General features: G+C 52.6%; 8 protein-coding genes across 8 annotated transcripts; 4 read left to right on the top strand and 4 right to left on the bottom strand.

Annotated features, from left to right (window-relative positions):
- Positions 1-277: 277 nt before the first annotated feature.
- On the top strand, positions 278-2,131 carry M409DRAFT_66757 (uncharacterized protein; the record flags this gene model as incomplete). Its single annotated transcript, XM_033817079.1, has 2 exons — positions 278-356; positions 684-2,131. The coding sequence occupies 2 exons, from the start codon at positions 278-280 to the stop codon at positions 2,129-2,131; spliced, it is 1,527 nt and encodes a 508-aa protein (XP_033667145.1).
- Positions 2,132-2,317: 186 nt separating this feature from the next.
- On the bottom strand, positions 2,318-2,831 carry M409DRAFT_23447 (uncharacterized protein; the record flags this gene model as incomplete). The annotated part of the gene is made up of 3 exons (XM_033806795.1): positions 2,318-2,343; positions 2,419-2,614; positions 2,715-2,831. The coding sequence occupies 3 exons, from the start codon at positions 2,829-2,831 to the stop codon at positions 2,318-2,320; spliced, it is 339 nt and encodes a 112-aa protein (XP_033667144.1).
- Positions 2,832-4,105: 1,274 nt separating this feature from the next.
- Positions 4,106-5,299, bottom strand: M409DRAFT_66756 (uncharacterized protein; the record flags this gene model as incomplete). The annotated part of the gene is made up of 1 exon (XM_033817078.1): positions 4,106-5,299. The coding sequence occupies one exon, from the start codon at positions 5,297-5,299 to the stop codon at positions 4,106-4,108; it is 1,194 nt and encodes a 397-aa protein (XP_033667143.1).
- Positions 5,300-5,779: 480 nt separating this feature from the next.
- M409DRAFT_23445 (uncharacterized protein) lies at positions 5,780-8,146 on the top strand (the record flags this gene model as incomplete). Its single annotated transcript, XM_033806794.1, has 1 exon — positions 5,780-8,146. One exon carries the CDS (start codon positions 5,780-5,782, stop codon positions 8,144-8,146), a length of 2,367 nt encoding a protein of 788 aa, XP_033667142.1.
- Positions 8,147-9,092: 946 nt separating this feature from the next.
- On the top strand, positions 9,093-11,043 carry M409DRAFT_23444 (uncharacterized protein; the record flags this gene model as incomplete). Its single annotated transcript, XM_033806793.1, has 6 exons — positions 9,093-9,336; positions 9,389-9,480; positions 9,544-9,840; positions 9,893-10,256; positions 10,317-10,608; positions 10,665-11,043. 6 exons carry the CDS (start codon positions 9,093-9,095, stop codon positions 11,041-11,043), a joined length of 1,668 nt encoding a protein of 555 aa, XP_033667141.1.
- A 1,052-nt stretch (positions 11,044-12,095) lies between these two features.
- On the top strand, positions 12,096-12,595 carry M409DRAFT_23443 (uncharacterized protein; the record flags this gene model as incomplete). Its single annotated transcript, XM_033806792.1, has 2 exons — positions 12,096-12,209; positions 12,272-12,595. The coding sequence occupies 2 exons, from the start codon at positions 12,096-12,098 to the stop codon at positions 12,593-12,595; spliced, it is 438 nt and encodes a 145-aa protein (XP_033667140.1).
- Positions 12,596-13,342: 747 nt separating this feature from the next.
- On the bottom strand, positions 13,343-14,989 carry M409DRAFT_55109 (uncharacterized protein; the record flags this gene model as incomplete). The annotated part of the gene is made up of 1 exon (XM_033812915.1): positions 13,343-14,989. One exon carries the CDS (start codon positions 14,987-14,989, stop codon positions 13,343-13,345), a length of 1,647 nt encoding a protein of 548 aa, XP_033667139.1.
- Positions 14,990-16,450: 1,461 nt separating this feature from the next.
- M409DRAFT_66731 (uncharacterized protein) lies at positions 16,451-19,068 on the bottom strand (the record flags this gene model as incomplete). The annotated part of the gene is made up of 3 exons (XM_033817067.1): positions 16,451-17,370; positions 17,422-18,944; positions 19,007-19,068. The coding sequence occupies 3 exons, from the start codon at positions 19,066-19,068 to the stop codon at positions 16,451-16,453; spliced, it is 2,505 nt and encodes an 834-aa protein (XP_033667138.1).
- Between the last annotated feature and the right edge of the window lie 19 nt (positions 19,069-19,087).

Genomic DNA, 19,087 nt, shown 5'->3' with positions numbered 1-19,087 from the left:
GACCAGCTATACCGAGTCTCCCGCTTCTGCTCATCCAGCACACCGTCTTCACTTCGTACTGTGCACCCACGCTTCACTAAGAATCATTGTTGCTTCTGCTTCCCAGCCATCTCGAACCCCACACATCATCCACAAGCTTTCCCCAGACCGGCCAGAGCTCCAACACGTGCCTAGGGCTCGGCAACACTGCCGCGGTCAAACCCTTCCCACGCTCACGCAGAGCGATCTCGTCTCCCTTCGCAAACCCGGTTAAAAACGGCCAAGCCCCATCTTCACCATGCACGCAAACAACCGGATGAACATTCACAGATACGCGCGCACCGGCGCAAATGCACCCCGCCCAGGAAGGGCAGGTCGTTCGTGTGTTCTCCTCACGAAATGCGGGACACTTTTGCCGGCATTCGCGAACTGGCGGTCGGTTGATCTTCTGGGTGCTAGTGGAGTGGAACTAGCATGAGAGGGTGACGGCTATATTCGTTCGCTGGTGGGTTTGTTTGAGTGCGTTTGAGACACTTGTTTGTCTGTTTCTCTTTTTGACTGTGTCCTCTCTCTCGTATTCTCTGGCAAGATGAAGTCAACAGCCATGCAAATCTGCTTTCTGGTGGGGGCTGCTAACGCCTGGGCTCCTTGGGGCTGGCATGGACCTGGAGGGTCTTGGGGCCATGGATATGATCAGCTCACAGTGTCGACGACTTCTGGACACGCTCATGGGAAGATTGATCCGGAGTTGCCTAATGTGCGGCAGTTTTTGGGGATTCCATATGCACAACCACCTGTTGGCGAGCTGAGGTGGAAAGCACCTGAGGCTCTGTCCCAGCCAGACGAGCAGATCCAAGCGACTGAGTTGCCGCCTAGCTGCAATCAGTTCCTTTCGTCGACGGGAAATTCGTTGTATACGAGGGATGTTCTGGAGTTCAATCTGCAGGGCTTGAATCGCACTGGAAGCACATCTGAGGATTGCTTGACGGCTTCTGTCTGGACGCCAGTCAGCCAGAAGTATGGAGGTCGATGGTGGGGTGGGCAGAAGCAGCAGCAAGGCTTGCCAGTTCTCATCTACATCTACGGCGGCGGATATGCAAATGGCGGAGAGGACGTGCCGTACCAAACCCCGACGCAACGGGTGAATCGATCTCCCAACCACATTGTGGTCTCGTTCAACTACCGCGTGAACATCTTCGGCTTCCCCGGAGCCAAGGGCCTTGAAGACCAGAACTTTGGACTTCTGGACCAGCGGGCAGCTGTGGAATGGGTCAAGGAGAACATCGCGGCGTTTGGCGGTGATCCGAATAGGATGACTCTCTTCGGTCAAAGTGCGGGTGCTGCCTCCGTGGACTTCTACAACTTCGCCTATCCAGAAGACCCCATCGTCACTGGCCTCATCATGGAGTCCGGCACGGCGTTCATACCTATCGGTGGAGATGCTACGGGTGGGAGTTTCAATCTTGTTGCAGACAGCGTTGGCTGTAAAGGATTGGCGAACGATACTACTGGGCAACTGGCTTGTTTGCGCAAAGTCCCAGCACAAACGATCGAGACTTTTGTTGCAAACTACTCCGACAGTGGTGCTTCGCCTGGTCTGGAATTCGGCCCTATCCCTGATGGAAAGTCCGTCTTCGCAAACTACACTCAACGAGCGCTCGATGGCAATCAAGCCAAAGTTCCAGCCATCGTCGGCACAAACCTCGACGACGGCGTCGCCTTCGCGCCATACAACCCCTCCGGCCCCAACACAACCCTCGCGCACGCCGCCCTCCTAGCGACCTTCGTCTGCCCAGCTACGAAAACCATCCGTCTCCGCCAACAAACCGGCCGACAGACGTACAGCTACCGCTACTCCGGCAACTTCACCAACATCTCGCCTCGTCCGTGGATGGGCGCTTACCATTCCTCCGAGCTGCCGCTGCTTTTCGGGACGCATCCTAACTATAGGGGCCCGAGCACGGATTTGGAGTATGCGACGAGTGTTGCGATGCAGGATGCCTGGGTTGCTTTTGCGAGCGATCCGGTTAAGGGGTTGGTGAGTCAGAATTGGAAGGTTTATGAGATGTTGGGAGAGACGGAGGTTAGGGAGTTTGGGGTTTGGGTTGCTGCGAAGGATGTGAGTCTTGCTGATGTAGAGGGACAATGTTGATCTCGTCCTAGTGCGACTGCAAGATTGTTTTATGTGTACTTTTGACAAGGTGGATTCGAGCTTGGAACAAATTGAAGTCATGACTATTCAAGAGAGCGTATATCCATCGCATCCCCCTCCATCCAGCCCAACTCTGGCTACCACTGCATCAGCACAGTCTCTAACCACCCCATCAACCCATCCTCTCTAGATAGGCGAAGTCCCCTCACTACCTACACCAACAATCAGCATTGCACACCCTCCCATCAAACCTCAATCAACCAAACACGAAGATGCGACAAACTCACAAGAAAGCGACTCAAACCCAACCCCACCCCCACAATCCACATTCAAGCACGTCGTCGCCCCATCCTCGCTGACCTTGCACGGCACCGAGCACTCCAGGTCCGCGTAGAAGTTGCACTGCGCTTTGAGGTCGTAGCTGTTGAAGGCGGCGGCCGTGAGGGGGGATTTGTAGCAGGTGTCGTCGTATTGGACTTCCATCTGGGAAGGGGGATGGGAGGGTTAGTGATTGAAGAGGGTGGTTGAGTTGAGTTGGGTGTGTTGGGTTGGGTGTTAGGGAGAGGTTGGTAGGGAGAGGTACCTTTGTGGCGCCGCCGCCGCAGTTGGTTTGCGGGTAGAAGCCGACGTTGTTGCCTTCTGCTGCGATGAGGGAGGCGAGGGAGAGGGTTATTGAGGCGAGGGTGATGAGGGGGTTCATTCTTGGGGAGGGTGTGTAGATATTTGAAGGGGCGTTGCTTTGGGAAGGGGTTGACAAGTAAGTGGTGAGCTGAGACTCTTGGGGTTGAAGAGACTATCGCCCAGCTTATATGTCCACAGTGCGATGCAGCTGAAAGCTTGAAGGTGACGCTGCCAGGATGGGGTCGCATCTAGCAACTCAATCATTCTTCCTCGAATGGCGGGCTGCATACCAATGGAGTACGCTTTGCTCGTTGAACGCGCGGTCGAACAGACCACAATGCCTCACAGAGTACGATGCTATGCAGAACTAACAGGCTCGCTTCACCCGTTCGGGCAGCTCGTCAACGATCGTCTGGGGTGGCCTTAAAAGTTGTTTCAAGGCTTCGCAAACCCAAAGCCTCGTTTGAGAGCAACCTCATCAAGGTAACAGTATGAGATGCGGCTTTGCTTCCAATTACAGACTCCTCAGATGTAGGAATCCCTTGCAACTGGCTGACTGTAACCGTCGGCTCAAGAACTCTTGAGTAGGCCGTCGGAATCAATCGTAGGGTGATGGCGAGGTTGTGTCTAAAACGAGGACCACGTTGCAGAGCCATGTGTCCATCAAGGTTGTTGGTTGTTAAGCTTCTGTCAAGCTTCGGCCAAGCTTTCGTAAGTGAATGATAGTTGGAGTCGTTTCCTAGGCGGCGTACAGATCATGGGACGCCTTACGTTCTTTCAACCACATCTTCACACGTCATAGAGGCAGAGCTCAACTGTTCCTCTTTTGATCTTCCACCAAGATGTCCACGTGTTGGTGCGAATGATTATGAACTATCGAATGGAGAGCAGCTCGAAGAACGAATCGCATTCGATCTATTTGCACGAATCAGGGGCGAACGACATTCCCATCGATACGAACGACCACAAAAGCTTTACATATGAATTGAAAGACTGCAGAAGCATACGAGTACATTTTCTGCTCTCATCCGCATGCATATCCAACATCCTCAGCAAAATCACGACGCTCGGAGGCTAGCGCCAAGCTCCCGAACATTCACCTACCGAGAAAGTTCAAAAAAAAAAGCAAAAACATACAACACCCGGTATTCCCGCATGGTCACCCACTGCAGTACTAATCAGGCGGTCACGTGTTTATCCTGACAGAGCGGACGGGATGTCGAGCTTGCACGTGCCTGTGGTCGTATGTGGTAGACAAGGATTGTGGTTTGAATATGTAGGTTGTGTGGCTGCTTTGCCGTAAATTTGAGCGCAAGACGGAACACCACCAGACCGGGTTTGACTGAATAATTCTCATTTCTTCGCCTCGTTGCAATCGTCAGATTTCTCTTCACTCTTGACTTCATATACCCACCAGCCTGCCATTGGTTGAACCGAATCGAGAGTGAGGGTTTCCTTTGGCCCATCGTCTGCATCATCAAGATTTGCTCCGGAGCTGGTGCCACCTTCTATCGCTACCGAGCCCGCAACCATTCTGGTGTGAGTGATCTCCCCATGATCATCTAGCTCAACCGGCACGGATGCCCATCCAGGCGGTATATCAGCAGTGTCGACTCGATGATATCGGACGCCTCCAAGCTCACAACCATGTCTAGTCCCTTCGACACGCCTAAGGTTGTATTCACTCATAGGCCTGTCGTACATGCATCCACCATCTTCGTTCCAGAAGCAGAACGCCGTGATCCAGCCCGAAAGAAACCGTGCGCCACTGCCTCCTCCGACTTTGAAGGCGATTCTCTGCCAGAAATCCACGACAGTCTCGGATGATGGGTGATCGAAAGTCTCCACGAAGTGAACGAGAACCGGCTCCAGAAGCTCGGCGAATTTAGCACACTCATCGCCCAAGCTCGCCAGTTTTCCGATCTTCCCAACCAACTTGGCCCAATCTTCTCTCTCGCCCAACAGCGTCACAGAAGGAATGCCACACACGAACTGAAACCTATATTGAAAGTACTTCTGCAGACTGCCCATCATCAAGACCGCGGCGACGACACGGTCGCTCTCCGTCGTCGTGCTAAAGTCCGGCATCGCCCAAGTCTTGAGCGCAGGATCTAAGACATTCGCTTGGATCTCATCAGTCATCCTCACGGCGACCTTCCCAAAGTCAGCGAAATCAATGCTACCTCTATCAACCACGACCAATTCCTTTTGCCCTTCGTGCGAGACGAAGAGGTGCCGCACATCCTCCGCGTGGGCGTTGATGAACAGGCTGAGCTGAGAGAGGATAGCGAACCAGATATCGTCAGGTCTCAAGATAAGGTGATGATGGCTACTGTACGCCGTCAGGGCCGCGTTTACAAAGCCATTGGCAGAGCTGACGACGTGATGTTTGCGGAGGACGCTCTTGGTGAAGGAGCTTTGGATGATTTCTTTGCAATTTTCGCTTTCTTGTTCGCAGGAGCCAGAGAAGAGGTCGGTGTCTGAGCGCTCCTTCGTCATGCGCAGCGGATTTGCGGCATGCCGAGCTATTTGGGCTGTTATGGGCATTGTGAAGTTGTCTCATAGTTGGGAAGGAAGCGTTTTCCAGAGTTGCAAGTCGAAAGTGGTGTTACAGCATACATGCAAGCGAGCAATTTCGATTGGGCTCTTGTTTTGAGCGCCTTGGCTCCGTCAATGATTGCTGGTACTGTTGGGTGAAGGGCAAAGTCCACCTTTCCCTTTTTTTCTTATAAGTAAATCCCGACTTTCTCGTGCTCGACGAAACTCCTGAGACGATATAATCTTCGCACTCGTAGCGGGCTGAAGCTAGTTTTATGCCATGGTTGAACAACCGGTGAACTCCAGCAAGGGAGAATTCAGCCGCAGTGACACAGCCTCGTATATGCAGCATCCATGCATCAAGCTGGAGCACAGATCTCGACGTCCAGAAACGCAGGGGCTGCCATCCCGCACTAACAAGCAAGTGGTATGAGTGGTCTTCGACATCACAAACAGATTATACGATCATTGCTGTTCTGCAGCACAGCCATGGCAGAGGCCACAGAAACGATCCTGGTTCGAGAAGCCGGGGGAGAGAGGAAACGCTTCTTCATCCCGAGACCGCGCCGCATCGACCATCAAACTCAAACGAGCGTGCCAGAATTCAGCAAGATTATGAAAGACCATTTCGGTCTATTCGCAGCTTCAACGCCTTCGACTGGCACTTACATGCAGCCTGGACAGGACATCGACCCAACCTCCTTTGTCTCGCCCTGTCCACCCCAAAACACTCCGTCTCACCAACCTATTCCAGGACAAGACATTTGCGAGTGTTGTGAGGATATTGATATTCCGAGACTCTTTGGACACGGAAACGTAAGGCGATATCTGATGAGGGATGCCAGGGCCATCTTCCAATGTATGCAATGCGCTCTTTGTCGACTGCTCACTGGAGGGTTCCAATCGACCATCGGCTTGACATTGGCGGAAACGTGCAATCTACCCATTCAGCTGCACGTGGTCTTGACCAGTGTTCAAGCCGTTCTTCCCTTGGTGAAAGGGGCGGAGCGACAGCACGAACTGCAAGCTTATGTCCTCGACGAAGAAGGTTCTCGAATGGGAGAGGCTTCCATGCGGCTTTTGGGTGATGCTGCAACGAAGATTGGCAGGTCGAAGGCATTCAAAGGCAGACTGATTGACCCAGCTGCAGTGGACTTCTCCTTGGCCCGTGAGTGGCTCCATGAGTGCGACACCGGACATTACCCAAAGCATGGTTTGGCATCTCCGAGTGAGATAAGGCAGAGTTCTCCGAGAGGAGATTCAGGTCACCATAGCGACGTCTCTAACGGGTTAGTGGTTGTCGATGTCCACGAAAGGTGTCTCAAGCAGTTGCCTCCAAACTCCAGGTTCTTGACCTTGAGCTACACCTGGCCACTGTTTGACACTTTGAAGCTCAACCGGGCAAACCATCGAGCACTGATGGCGCCAGGTGCGCTCGCAGACAGCAACCAGAGGATATCGAACGTCATCCGCGAAGCAATGAGCGTTGTTGAACGATTGGGCGAGAAGTATATCTGGATCGATGCGCTGTGCATCACACAGGACGACGACGATATCAGAAGCGGTCTTATCTCTCGCATGGATCAGATCTATGGCGATTCGTATCTGAACATAATCGTAGCCACTGCTTCCACTGCTGGCGATGATTACTCCATCCCGGGCGTTGGAACATCCAGACTTTCGCAGCAGGTCACGGAAGAGCTTGATGGCCTGCGACTCGTAACGGCACTTAAAGACTACAATGCAGCTCTCGAGAAATCCCGATGGGCGACGAGAGGGTGGATTTTCCAAGAAGGGTTGCTCGCAGAACGATGTCTCGTCTTCACCGATGACCAGATGTACTTTAGATGCAAAAGCGATTATAGGTGCGAAGATGCGACATGCGAGGGAATTGTGGCAGGCTTCAGCTCCCATCCAGCAAGGCCGAGGCAGAGAGAAAGCAAGCTCGATTTCTTGATGACCTTGGACTTCCACGACAACGTCTGCAAGGGGGTATTCTTCCCCGAGTACGGACAACTGGTACGGGAATACTCGAAACGGTCGCTCACGAACGAGTCCGACATTTCGGATGCGTTTACTGGAATTTTGAATGTCCTGAGTGGTTGCTCTGGTTGTGACTTTTTCCATGCCAGGCCCGTGACAAGTCTTGAAAGATCAATGATGTGGTATCCCATATATCCTGGAGAACGACGTCCAGGGTACCCATCTTGGTCTTGGCTCGGATGGCGTGGTCCTGTCGACTTTGAGACCGACATCATCAAGCGGAAAGATGAAGAAGTGTGTCAGCCTCTGGTTTGGTGGTTCATCTTTGTTGACTTTCGAATGCATCCTGTACGACCTGATACTCCGCCGAACATCGAGCTATCCATTCGGGAACTGTTTGGCTGTTTCGTTCCACAGCTGATCCTCGAGCCGTCGAGCATCATCGCCCAAGCAGCTGTCGTTCGACGAAGATTGCGTGTGCCAGAAGAGCACATATGCTCCTTTGTGACCGTCCTAGAACAGACATTGCCATTTTTCGCCATACTGGACCGAGATAATCGAGCCTGTGGATTTCTTCCCTCGGTCGATCGAAACTTTGCTAGAGGATATGCAGCTGATCAAAGCCTCGGGATTGAGCTCGCAATACTAGCAGAGACGCCTTTGTGCAAGGCAGATACTCTGCACGACCGCGCACGTTTTTTCCATGAAGATTATGATTTGACGAGCCCGACTGCCCGGCTATGTTCGGTCATGCTCATCACGTACGATGGCAGAGGAATTGCTTCTCGCCGCGGGGTGGGCAAGATTCATAAGGACTCAGTTGATGCTGAGCTTGCTGAGGATGCCTCAAGAAGGATCCTGGCGCTTGGATGATGGACTGTAGATGATTCCGGTACCGCGTTGATCCAGGGAACAGGTTACTACGCTCGTACCTGCTGAATAGGCTGTGGGGATCCAATCCATCCGACTCTCATCGCAGCAGTGATCTCAGAGCGTGCTGTAAATGACTATCGTGGCCGAATGTCCATCAGCGGCTTTCAAGAGTCTCTGGCAAATTGATCTGATTCGAGGCAGACTGTAAAGCAATCTCTCTATGAGGTGAGGTCGTCGTCGGCACAGCACAGACTTCGGCTCGGATCGGAGGCAACGTCTTTCCTCGAAACACGGCACTTCACCTGCTGCTGTCCTCCCTCGAACACCATCATCCTTCATCACCTCTTATCTTCGTTTCTAGGCCGTTAACTCCAGATGTACAGAGGTCGTATTAAATTTGAAGCGCGGTGCTTGCTACGATCTAGAGGATCTTCATTCCCTCCGGCTGCGAGTCAGATTTCGACTGATGATAATGATCAATGCGATAGTCAGCAAAAAGTGCGGTGTCTTCATCAGAATCCCGGCTTTCCGCGTATAAGTGCCACTCGGCAGTGTCCCCAAGTCCCTAGTCCGGTCGAATGGTACGAGGGCGGTTGAAGAATATGGCATTTCACTGTGCCGCAGTTTGTCCAAGCAATCCTGGTCGTCGTCATCGGCACTCCACCGCGCTAAGAGGGGTCTATCAGTCAGCCGTCACTCTTTAAACAGGCCTAGGAGTGCGCGCGATGCGAGATTCGCTGTGAATGCTAAAGGACTCCAGATGCAGATGCCGGTCCCATTAGAGTTCACGAGCTGCAGAATAAGCTCCGGGGCGGAGAACAGCACTCCTCACGGTAGGTAAGTGCTAATAAAGATGGTCTTGGTATGATGTATCTTTTCTTCTTTCCTGTTCACTTCCTTTTTGTCTTCGCCTTCCCTCTTGGAGACGAGACAAGAATCCATCACAATGCGTCCTGGAGCACCTATAATGCTTCTGGCTCTGGCCACAGGAACCTCGGCAGCTACATGTACAGCCGATGCCTTCTGGAAAGCTCCTCCAACGGCTTTTGGATCTGAAGTGCTCGATATTCATGCCGAGGAAGTAAAAGGGTGGAATGAGTATGCAACTTCTGCTCCGACGTTTCCGGCTTTGCCTGTGGAGCAGAAGCCCATCGACTTCTGCAATGTCACTGTTTTCTACACTCATCCAGGTAGTTGAATTCGTGAATAAAGAGGATGTCGGATCGTAGCTGACATTTGAAGGATTGAACGATACCATCCGAGTCTCAGTTTGGCTGCCGCTGCAGGAGGCGGACTGGAATGGCAGGTTTCTCGGCCAGGGAGGCGGAGGCTGGGTAGGTGAACCTGCGAAGACCAGTGATTCAAAGTAGCAAGGACTGATTGTAATGTCTACTTAGGCAGCAGGTGGCCATGGCGCGTTGGCATCTGGCGTAGCCTTAGGCTATGCTGCAGCCGACACCAATGCTGGACATTCGTACTTTGGTGACCCGCCGGACACCATCCTCAGTTCTAAATCTTGGAGTTTGACAAGTCCAGGCAATGTCAATATACACGCCCTGCAGAACTTTGCTTATCGGGCGCTGGATGACATGTCATGGATCGCCAAGCATGTCACCAAGACTTACTACAGTAAAGACATCTCGTACTCGTACTGGAACGGCTGCAGTACTGGAGGGCGTCAAGGATTGACTTTGGTACGTCTGTTTTGCTGATTCACTCACTTTGCGGCACACTGACCTCCTACAGGCTCAACGGTATCACTGGCAATACCAAGGAATCATCTCGGCGGCCCCAGCAGTTAATTGGGTCACATTCTTGGTCACTGAGTATTACGCTCATGTCAAGATGAAGGAGTTAAAGTATTATCCACCTGTTTGCGAAATCCAGGCAATTACCAAAGCTGCGATTGAGGCCTGCGATGAGCTCGATGGCGTCAAAGACGGTGTTATCTCCGCATTTCGGCTATGTGGTTTTGATGCCAAGTCGGTGGTAGGTCAGAAGTACGAGTGTAAGGAAGGTGATACACGTAAGATCACAAAGGAAGCCGCAGAGATTGCCAACATAGGTTGGACTGGCCCTCTCAAAAAGGATGGCACGCCGGTCTGGTATGGTGAGTTGTCATTGCGTTCCTATAACCCTCCTCCATCCCCCAGTGGCTGATCTCTAGTAGGGCTCGCACACGAAGCCCCGTTAGTCGGCCAACCCAACTTTCAAGGTCTCGTAAAGACAAAGTGTGATCCAAAGGAGCAGAACTGCAAGAGCGACCCATTCATGATCAGTGCAGATTGGATCAAGCAGTTCCTGCTGAAAGATCCGGATTATGATCTCAGCAATATTGACGAGGAGCTCTTCCACCACTTGCTGCGCACATCCCGCCAGCAGTATCACTCCATCATGGATTCTGCCGATCCCGATCTCACGCACTTCAAACAAGCCGGAGGAAAAGTTATCTTATGGCACGGGTGAGTGTCAATGTAGCGCCTTGCCGAACACTAGCCTGTACTGATACTACTAACAGCCTCGCCGATGAACTCATCTTCCCCAACGGCAGTCTCAACTACTACGAGCGAGTCAAAGAAGTCACTCCCGAAATCGACGACTACTTCCGCTACTTCGAAGTCCCAGGTGTGACCCACTGCCTTGGCGGAGATGGCGCATTTCCTCTCACAGCTCTGAACTCACTCGTCGATTGGGTGGAGAACGGCAAGGCGCCTGACCATCTCGATGGACAGACCATACCAATGTTCAGCAGCAAACCTGATGCTGAGCCTGCGTACAGACCAATTTGTGCATATCCGAAGGTTGCCGCGTACAAGGGAGGGGACGTAACTAAAGCATCGTCATTTGAGTGTGCGGATGGGTTCGGGAAAGTGACTGGGAGGCACGATGAGTTGTAAAGGGTAAGAGAGGGAGAGAGACAATAGGGCGAGAACCTGATTCAAATTGCCCCATGCTAATGGTGCACTGGCAGTATCTACGACACGTAATTACAAATACATCTCATACCACATGAGAACAATGCACGTTATTTCGCTGTTACACTTCAACCCGTCGCAAAAATAATGCGACTTGAAACAGCCGCTCGTTACCAAAACAGAACCGCCGCACCGGGACTCGAACAAACGAAAAGCAAAAAGGACAGGACCGTAGCCCCATCCCTTTTTGCCCCCGAGCCCGCCCAAGAAACGAAGAACTATCCCACCCCCGGACGTGTGGTCTAGAGAAGACAAGAAGGGCTCAATCCATCAGATTTAACAATTCTTTATCTTAACTTTTTGCCGCATACGACGCGAATCGAACCCAGAATCCAGTCAAGCGCCATACAACCTACACCATTGCTGATGTGGTGATGGAAGCGAGTTCCAATTGAGTTATAAAGGTCAGTGCAATTTGGGCGGGAGCTAGTGCGGGCTAGGCCGAAGATGGCAGGAGCGCGTAGGCGGTGTGGCTTCATGCTACAGCTGGGCTGCCTTTGGGACGTGCGAAGACACGAAGCACAATGATTTCGTGGTTTCATGAGCCTCACGATTACATCGAGCATGATATTGATTTGTAGCGACATTCAACTATACTCCCCGACCTGCGCGAAATAGCCGTGCCACCTACATACAACACATGATTTCACAAGACCGGAAACCCACTGATTTCTCACATTTGTACCTGCTGTGAAAGACGCACACACATGCGCATGTGAAATTCTTGGCATGACATAATATTTGGCGCTAGCTCTAGAGGCTTAGATCTCTCGCCCACAACTCCGTTTCCTCTACACGGTTACAAACACTCTCAAAGCTCGACACCAGCACACCTCGCACCAGTACACATACAAGAGCATCCATACGCAGCTATACAGCTTACCAACAACGTGAACACTCATCCACTCTCGCCACCGGCAGTACGCAGCACTGTTCGAGCTCAAAGTAGTTCTACACTGACCAAATCACAAGCCATGAAGTCCTACACCATCACCATACTCCTCGTCGCCCTCCTCCTCGCCACCATCGCCCCGCTCGCCTCCACCTGGTCCCTGGCCATCTACGACAACGATGACTGCAAGCCATCCGTAAGTCCACAAACCCAAATCGACTACACCAGCGTACCACCCGCTAAAGCTAATACCAACAGTCCTACTACGCCTACGGCGACGACGGCGTCTCCGGCGTCTCAGAATGCACCCGCGTCGGCACCATTGGCGCGAACGCCATGTGTTCCTTCACGCGCGACGGCGGCCAGACGTCCGAGCCGTGCGACTTCCAGCTCGACATCAGCGGCAACAGTCCCTTCGGCTGGGCCTTCCCGGATGACACGACGTGCTATTTTGGCTACGACTCCAACTGCACCTTCGAGACCACGTACTTATTCACGACCCAGGACTGCGCCGATTTCCCGTTCCCGAAGCCGGAGAGTGGGTATGAATTGTACTTCATGTGCGGCATGGATTTCGAGTAGGCGGAATTTGGGGGCACACAGGCGCGGCGGTGGGTCTGGGGAGGTATTGGGACGGGATAGGTGCCTCTGCGGACTGCAGTGGGCTAGAACACCACGTCCGGATACATGACTTGTTTCCTTCTTGATGCGTTCCGGTCAGTACGAGATTCTTTTACAACACCAAGCGATACGACTGAAGATCTCCAAGGTCGAGATCCAGTAGGATCAGCAACAGATACACATACACAGAAAATACAGCTCAGCAGTTGTCTACTAAGCTCTTCCCTCTCCATCTTCCATACGTATTAACGATCGACGCCAATTTTGAATCTACTCCACTAAAGGATCTCAAAGAACTTGGTCCAATGTCGCACTTATGCAACCTGCATGCCCTCCACGCGAGCCTCCATGCAAGGCGACCTGCATGAATCAGGGACGAGATAAGCGCTATGTTTTGTGGTGACGTCCTCTATTCGACGAGTGGAGCTATAGTTTTCTAGCAGGCAGGATGTAAAGTCTATGTGTTGCTGGTAGTCCAAAGGCCCTGGCCATTTTGGCAAAATGACAATAGCCGGGAGTTAATGATTTATCTGTCCTGAGAGGGGTTCAAAGGGGCTTGATATTGCGAGCTTTTGAACCGCCGGTTTCATCATTGCGTCTTTGAGTCTCTTACAAACCATCACCTTCCTGTCGACATGTACAGAGGCATCAGACACCAACTACCTCCAAACTTTCCGTCCTAGAATACATTGATGTTCCTCAAATACATCATGGCCCACCACTCTTCCCCTCATGAAACAGGCCCACAACCCCCCTCCCTACCTCCGTCTCCAACTCCGTCCCATCCCTCGCAACCTTAACCTCCTTGTTCGAATTCCACGTATTCCTCATCCCTTTTGTCTTTTGAAACGTCACTCTCCTCACAGACAACCATTCAATCTGAAAAGGACGACTCCTTTGTTGACTTGAAGTTCCATCATCAGGAGGTCGCGTGCCGTCGCTCGTGACAATGCCAGCGCGGTTGTCATGTTCAGCTTCCCAGAACAGAATACCTCGCGGTGGGTCGTCGATGATGTGCCCTCGTGGTGCGGTGGCCGTGGCAGGCGTTCGTTTCATGTTTTGAGTCTTGTTGGAGGTAGAGTCTTGGAAGGGGTTGTCGCTCTGCTGGGAAGAACGATCCATAGGCGACGAGATCATACGCGCGTACCCGAAGTATTCGCCAGATTTGTTGACTGAAAAGATGAGATAGACGTTGCTCGCCTCGTAGAACGCGTCATGGAGGATCTGTTGGTTGTGTGCCTGCGTTTCCCACGTGCCTTTCATGAGACTCTCTTGTAGGTCTTCCTTGGTCAGACTCTTCAACACGAAGTATCTTTCATCAGGCTTGGTCTTCGCCAAGACGGGCTGTTGTTGAGAAAGCGGTGAAGTGTCAGGGGTACTGGTGTCGTCTTCGTGACTGATGCCAAGGCCGGCGACGGCGTCGCTCACCTCGTCAAGCTTGTCATTGCTAGACGCAGCACTGGAAACTGTCGAATCGGTCGTCATGGGACTTTGACGCATGCTTGCCGATGACTGTGACCCTTCTCGGTTCGAAGAGGCGTCTCTCCTGATGCGACATAGGAGCCGAACAGAGCCGAAGAGGGAGTGGTTGAATCTTTCAACAGCAGCGAAGCAAGCTTCCTCAGTCACGTAGTTGACAAAGGCACAATTCGACTTGGCCATAAGGAATACGCTCTCAATATCCATGGTCGCGTCGCGTGAGAAGTGATCTTTCAACGCCTCGATAGAAGCCCCCATGGGAATGTTTCCCACCCAGATGGCATGACCAGAGCGCTTCGGCTTTCGAGGCGGGCCCCTCGGTGCTTGTGGTGAGGGCGGTATCGCTACGTGTGGCGATTGGAAGTGTGGCGGGGATATTGGGGAGTGGTGTTGATTCGCCGCGTTTGGAGCTGTCGGCATCCTGTTCATATCAAGTGGCTGTACTTGTGTGTGCATGCCATAACGAGGTCCCTGGCGGTGGACGTAGCCATGGTGGTTGGGAGCTGTTGGCACCATGCCGTTCAAGTGCCCCGACTGATTATTGGCCGCAGGATTGTACACGTGCTGTTTGTGCAACATGGCGGCCTGATGTGCCTGTTGAGCCTGGGTGCTAGACAAGGTCCTCGGGTCATGACCCATGTAGTAGCTTGGGACTGATTGCAAAGGACTGTGGGGATCCGTGAAGCGGCTTTGATGGCCAAATGGGTGGAAGACCCCTGGCATGGCATGCGCTGCATGGACAGGACTCAAGGGATACGGGTTGGAAGGATAGATTGCGTTTGGTCCAGGGGCGGAAGCATATGGCCATGTCTGTGGTGATGCGAGCGGCGGATCCTGCCAATATCCATTCGGTGCCACGGGAAGATGATGGTCCATTGGTCGTCTACCGTGCAAAGCAACACGATAAACCAAGAAGCGAAGATCCAGTCAGAAATGTGTGTTCAGACGAACGTGAGACAAGACGAAAGGGTATGCTATGCCAGACACCTTGAATCCGTATGGGAGGAATCGAAGTGGCGCAGCACTTATGTGAACGGGTCAGCCAAAAGGTCTCCGCGAAGAGCGGCAAGAAAGAGCGGGCTAGCGACAGGCGTGCGCAGGAGCTTTGAGATGAATCACCGCATATGATGGCCGTCAACGGCGGAGGTCGAGGACTGGAACGCCGCAATAGTAAGGTGTCAGCGCACCGCAAGGGCTTATGCCAGAGTATTCGCCCGTGGAAGGCAGTAGCCCGTTCGCCATCGATGCTTCCCTCCCGAGAGCTCTCTCAAATCAACCAGGTTGTCCCAGGTCAGTATCTCGGCGGGATCTCCGATTTGGCAGCTTGGTTGGCTCATCACCGCAGACGACAAGGTAATCCTAGCGTCAGCCTCATCAACCAAACTAGTGCCCTTGCATCTGCAGCGTGTACTGTAGATCTTAAGCCCCTCGTCCGCGTCAACACTGCTGGGGCGACGTTACCAAACTCTAATTGATCGCTTAACTGCATAACCGGGCGGCAGAGATGCTCGAGTAGGGGTCTGCATTGAATACATTTGTTCAATAGGTCAGAGCCTCGTGGAGGGAAGAGCTATCCGAAACCCACCCGGCGCTAGGAGTCGCACGGGAAAAGCAGGGCTAGCTAAGGTTCACGATGTTCTGCATCGCATCGTTGTCCCTCCATCATCTAGCAGCGAGGAACACGCCACAAGAAACATATATATATTCCTTCTTCCGCTGATAGCACGAACCATTCGAATCTTCGAAACGAACGTTCGGCTCAGATCGTGGGACCACTGTGCCGGAACGCCTAGAACCCTCGAAAGACGGCCGAGATGACAAGGATCACATCCAAAAAAGTGGAGGTGACTGTCAGCCACCATTGGTCCAGAACCACATTGGTAAGTCGGACCGGATGTCTCATGGAAGCTCTGAGTACATCTCGAGAAGAAACTCCCGCGGCAAGCGAAGGCGGTCGGTACATTGCGTCATTTGCAGTTCGACAAGAAGATCGTCTGCGAGCAGCACCAGCTAGGTCGGCATCGAGTCATGTAATTGCTGTATGTGAGCGGTCACAGTATCGTAGTGAAAGTATGGCTCGTGTTGACAAGCTCCCAGTTCTTGTGCCGTCTTTCAATCCGTCTGCAACCGCTTCCCTCGGAGCAATGCCCGAGGCCGCAGATCTCGCGGAGCTTAACTTCCTATCTTCCTGAGAGGCCCGACAAGATGCTTGGTGGAAATAGGTCGGAGAGAATTCCTAGCGGCAGCTGGCGATCGATGAGTGCTCAACATGCAAGTGATATCGAAGTTCATGTAACGCATTGTACACGCTGTTCGTATCCTCGTCGAAAGGAATGCTCAGGAGTTCAGAGTGAAAGACGGGATCCAGGCATCGAGCTGTCCTTCAAGAGCGTTGGACTCCCACGGAGGTAGTCCTGCAGCTTCATTCCTCGACCCGACGGCGGTTTCAGCGGGTTGCCAAGTCCACCCGGTGGGGTCGCTGGTGAAAAGAGACTGCAGCTCATCGAAATTGATCTGTTCTGGTGGTATCGGCTCTCCTCTCAGCTCTGGCGCAAGAGCGCCTTCTCCTTGGAGATCGCCTCCCATGTGGTGATTACGATTAGATGGCGTAGAAGTACCCCGTGCTGGGGGCGTAAGTTGTAGCGGCGGTACGGAAGAAGGCATAGGAGTCGCAGGTACTTGTCTCTGTGGTGCGTGCTTCTCTGGGATCGACTTTCGAGCCAAGTTGTAGATTGACAGAGGGTTGAGGATATAGTCCGGTGCGCTTTGAGCCGGAGTGCCAGGTGCAGACTGCGAGACGTCGTGGTCGTCAGGTTCGTCGTTTGAATAAGGGTCCTCTGGTATGAAGTTCTGGCTGCCTGTGCGGCCTTCCTCCAACTCGATTCCGATCTTCTCAAGCATGGTATGTGCGGCTTGTGCCAAGGGACCCGCCGAGGCAAACATTGAACGCATGATGTTCAACGCCTTGACATTATTGCGAACGTGAGGTATAGTCTCGGCCAACAAGGCTCTGCTTGAGTCAAGCGATGGGTCGATAATTTGTGTCAGGTAGAAGAGCATGATCTTGCAGGAATCGTAGAGGATGGTAGGCAGCCAACTATCCGCAATTGCATGTGGACCATGACGAAGTGCTTCAGCCATGACAGTTGCCAGGCTTCGAGCATGGCCAAAGAGAGTTGACTGGAGATGTCGAAGAAACTCGCCTTGCTCTGGTGGAAAGCCGAAAGCTGATCGTAGTTTGTACAGCCCGGGAGCGCCTGGTCATTGGTGAGTATGTCATTGTATCAATCTTGCATGCTGTTGCTTACCTATCCGATACAGGTCACACATGGTCTGATGGTACGCATAGTGCAGCGCACACAAGGCGCCGACTTGCGACGTCTCTTGTCGAATATAAAGTGTCGTTGGAGTGAATTGAAGGTTTGCTGGTAGGTTATCGTACCAGTATCTTAGCTCTGCATCAAGTTGCGCAAACTCAGAATCCGGTAGCCAGGGAGGTCTCGCTGTGTCAAGGTGCTTGATGTAGGTCAACACCTTCCGACGAGTTGCAATGTGGCGGAGATAGAACGCTGTCATACCCATGCAGTCTTGCGGGTAAGTGGGTAAAAGCTCGGTTGGTAGGAACTTGAGCATCTGGCCAGGCTCGAGAGTCTCGGTGATACATGGCTCTTCCAGAACAAAATTTCGCTCATTGCAAGGCAGCTGTATCTTGATATCGGCCTCATCAATCAATGTCAACTGATCGATTCCACTGCCGACCAATGAGTCCGTTATATAACAGCACCACATCAAGCGTCGCCGAGATTCTTTGACACTTGCAGAAGGACCGCTTCCCGTCTCTCGGCAAAGCACATCTGTCGAATGCTCCAGGTTGATTTGCAGAGCCTGGGCCATTCGCGCGGTGATTGCGCTGAGCATGAATGCGTTGGAATAGTTTCCCATTCGGATCTCATAATCGTGGAGCAGAACAGCAGCCATGAGAGCCTCGACTGAAATCTTGTCGAGTCTGGCCAAAATGAGTGTTTGTGCGTGACTGGCCCAATGCTTTCCAGCATCGATTGGGTTGATTGGCAGATTGATTGGCAAAGCGGCGTTTCTGCTGGTCTCGTATTCGACAGCGTAAAACAACGCACCAAGTGCACAAACGATGTGCAAGAGCGCATTGCTGTCATGGTTCTTATTGGCATCGTTGTCCAACTTCTGCAGAAACGATGGCTTGTGCAGGAAGGCAAAGCAACGCAAATGGTGGACATTGGCAAAATACCGCTCGACCAATATCCGCGTCCTCGTGTGCTCAGGAAGGTGTTGCGCAACAAGCCAGCTCAAATCGTCCGAGAACGGGTTCGGTGGCTGCGTGTTAGTTGGCTGTCCTGGAGAAGCGAGTCCGATACTCGCAACAGGAGTTTCGATTTTCCTCGCCGGACTCACGACACTTTCAGGTGTCATTTCTGCGTCGGCCAGTCCAGAATCAGTTGACGGCGCCTGGTTCTCGCTGTTGGAAACAGAAACAGCAACACGTTGCTTCCAAGCGGGTTCCGAATCGTCTTCATAGGTGCAAGATAAGGACTTTTCATGGCATCGGGCACACGTCGGCTTCTGGCCCGAACATCTCGTTTTCGACGTGCGGCATTCCACGCACGATCGATACGTACGCTTTCGTTTCGTGCCGGCGCCGTGGAAACCGTTGCTTTCACTTTGTTGCAATGCCGGCGATGGAATTGTTGTTGGATCTCCAGACGAGCCTCGTCCTGGAGGGGCACACACCAGGCCCAGGCGCTCACAGTTGAAGCATTGCGGTCGCCTCTCGTCGCATCTAACCTTCCTAGCCCGGCTATTTCGTGTAAATCAGCACCTTGATCTCTCTCTGCGATCCGGTGAAGCGATATATCTCACCAGGTCTCACAGCCTAATCTCGATCTGGTCACTTTGCGGCTGCTGTGGCGCGAGTCCCCCATGGCCTTGGCCTTGGTGATG

The sequence above is a fragment of the Zasmidium cellare genome (genome assembly GCF_010093935.1).
Source record: "Zasmidium cellare ATCC 36951 unplaced genomic scaffold M409scaffold_19, whole genome shotgun sequence".
NCBI lineage: Eukaryota > Fungi > Ascomycota > Dothideomycetes > Mycosphaerellales > Mycosphaerellaceae > Zasmidium > Zasmidium cellare.
The sequence above is the reverse complement of the archived record's forward strand: the minus strand, read 5'-3'. Positions and strand labels throughout refer to the sequence as shown.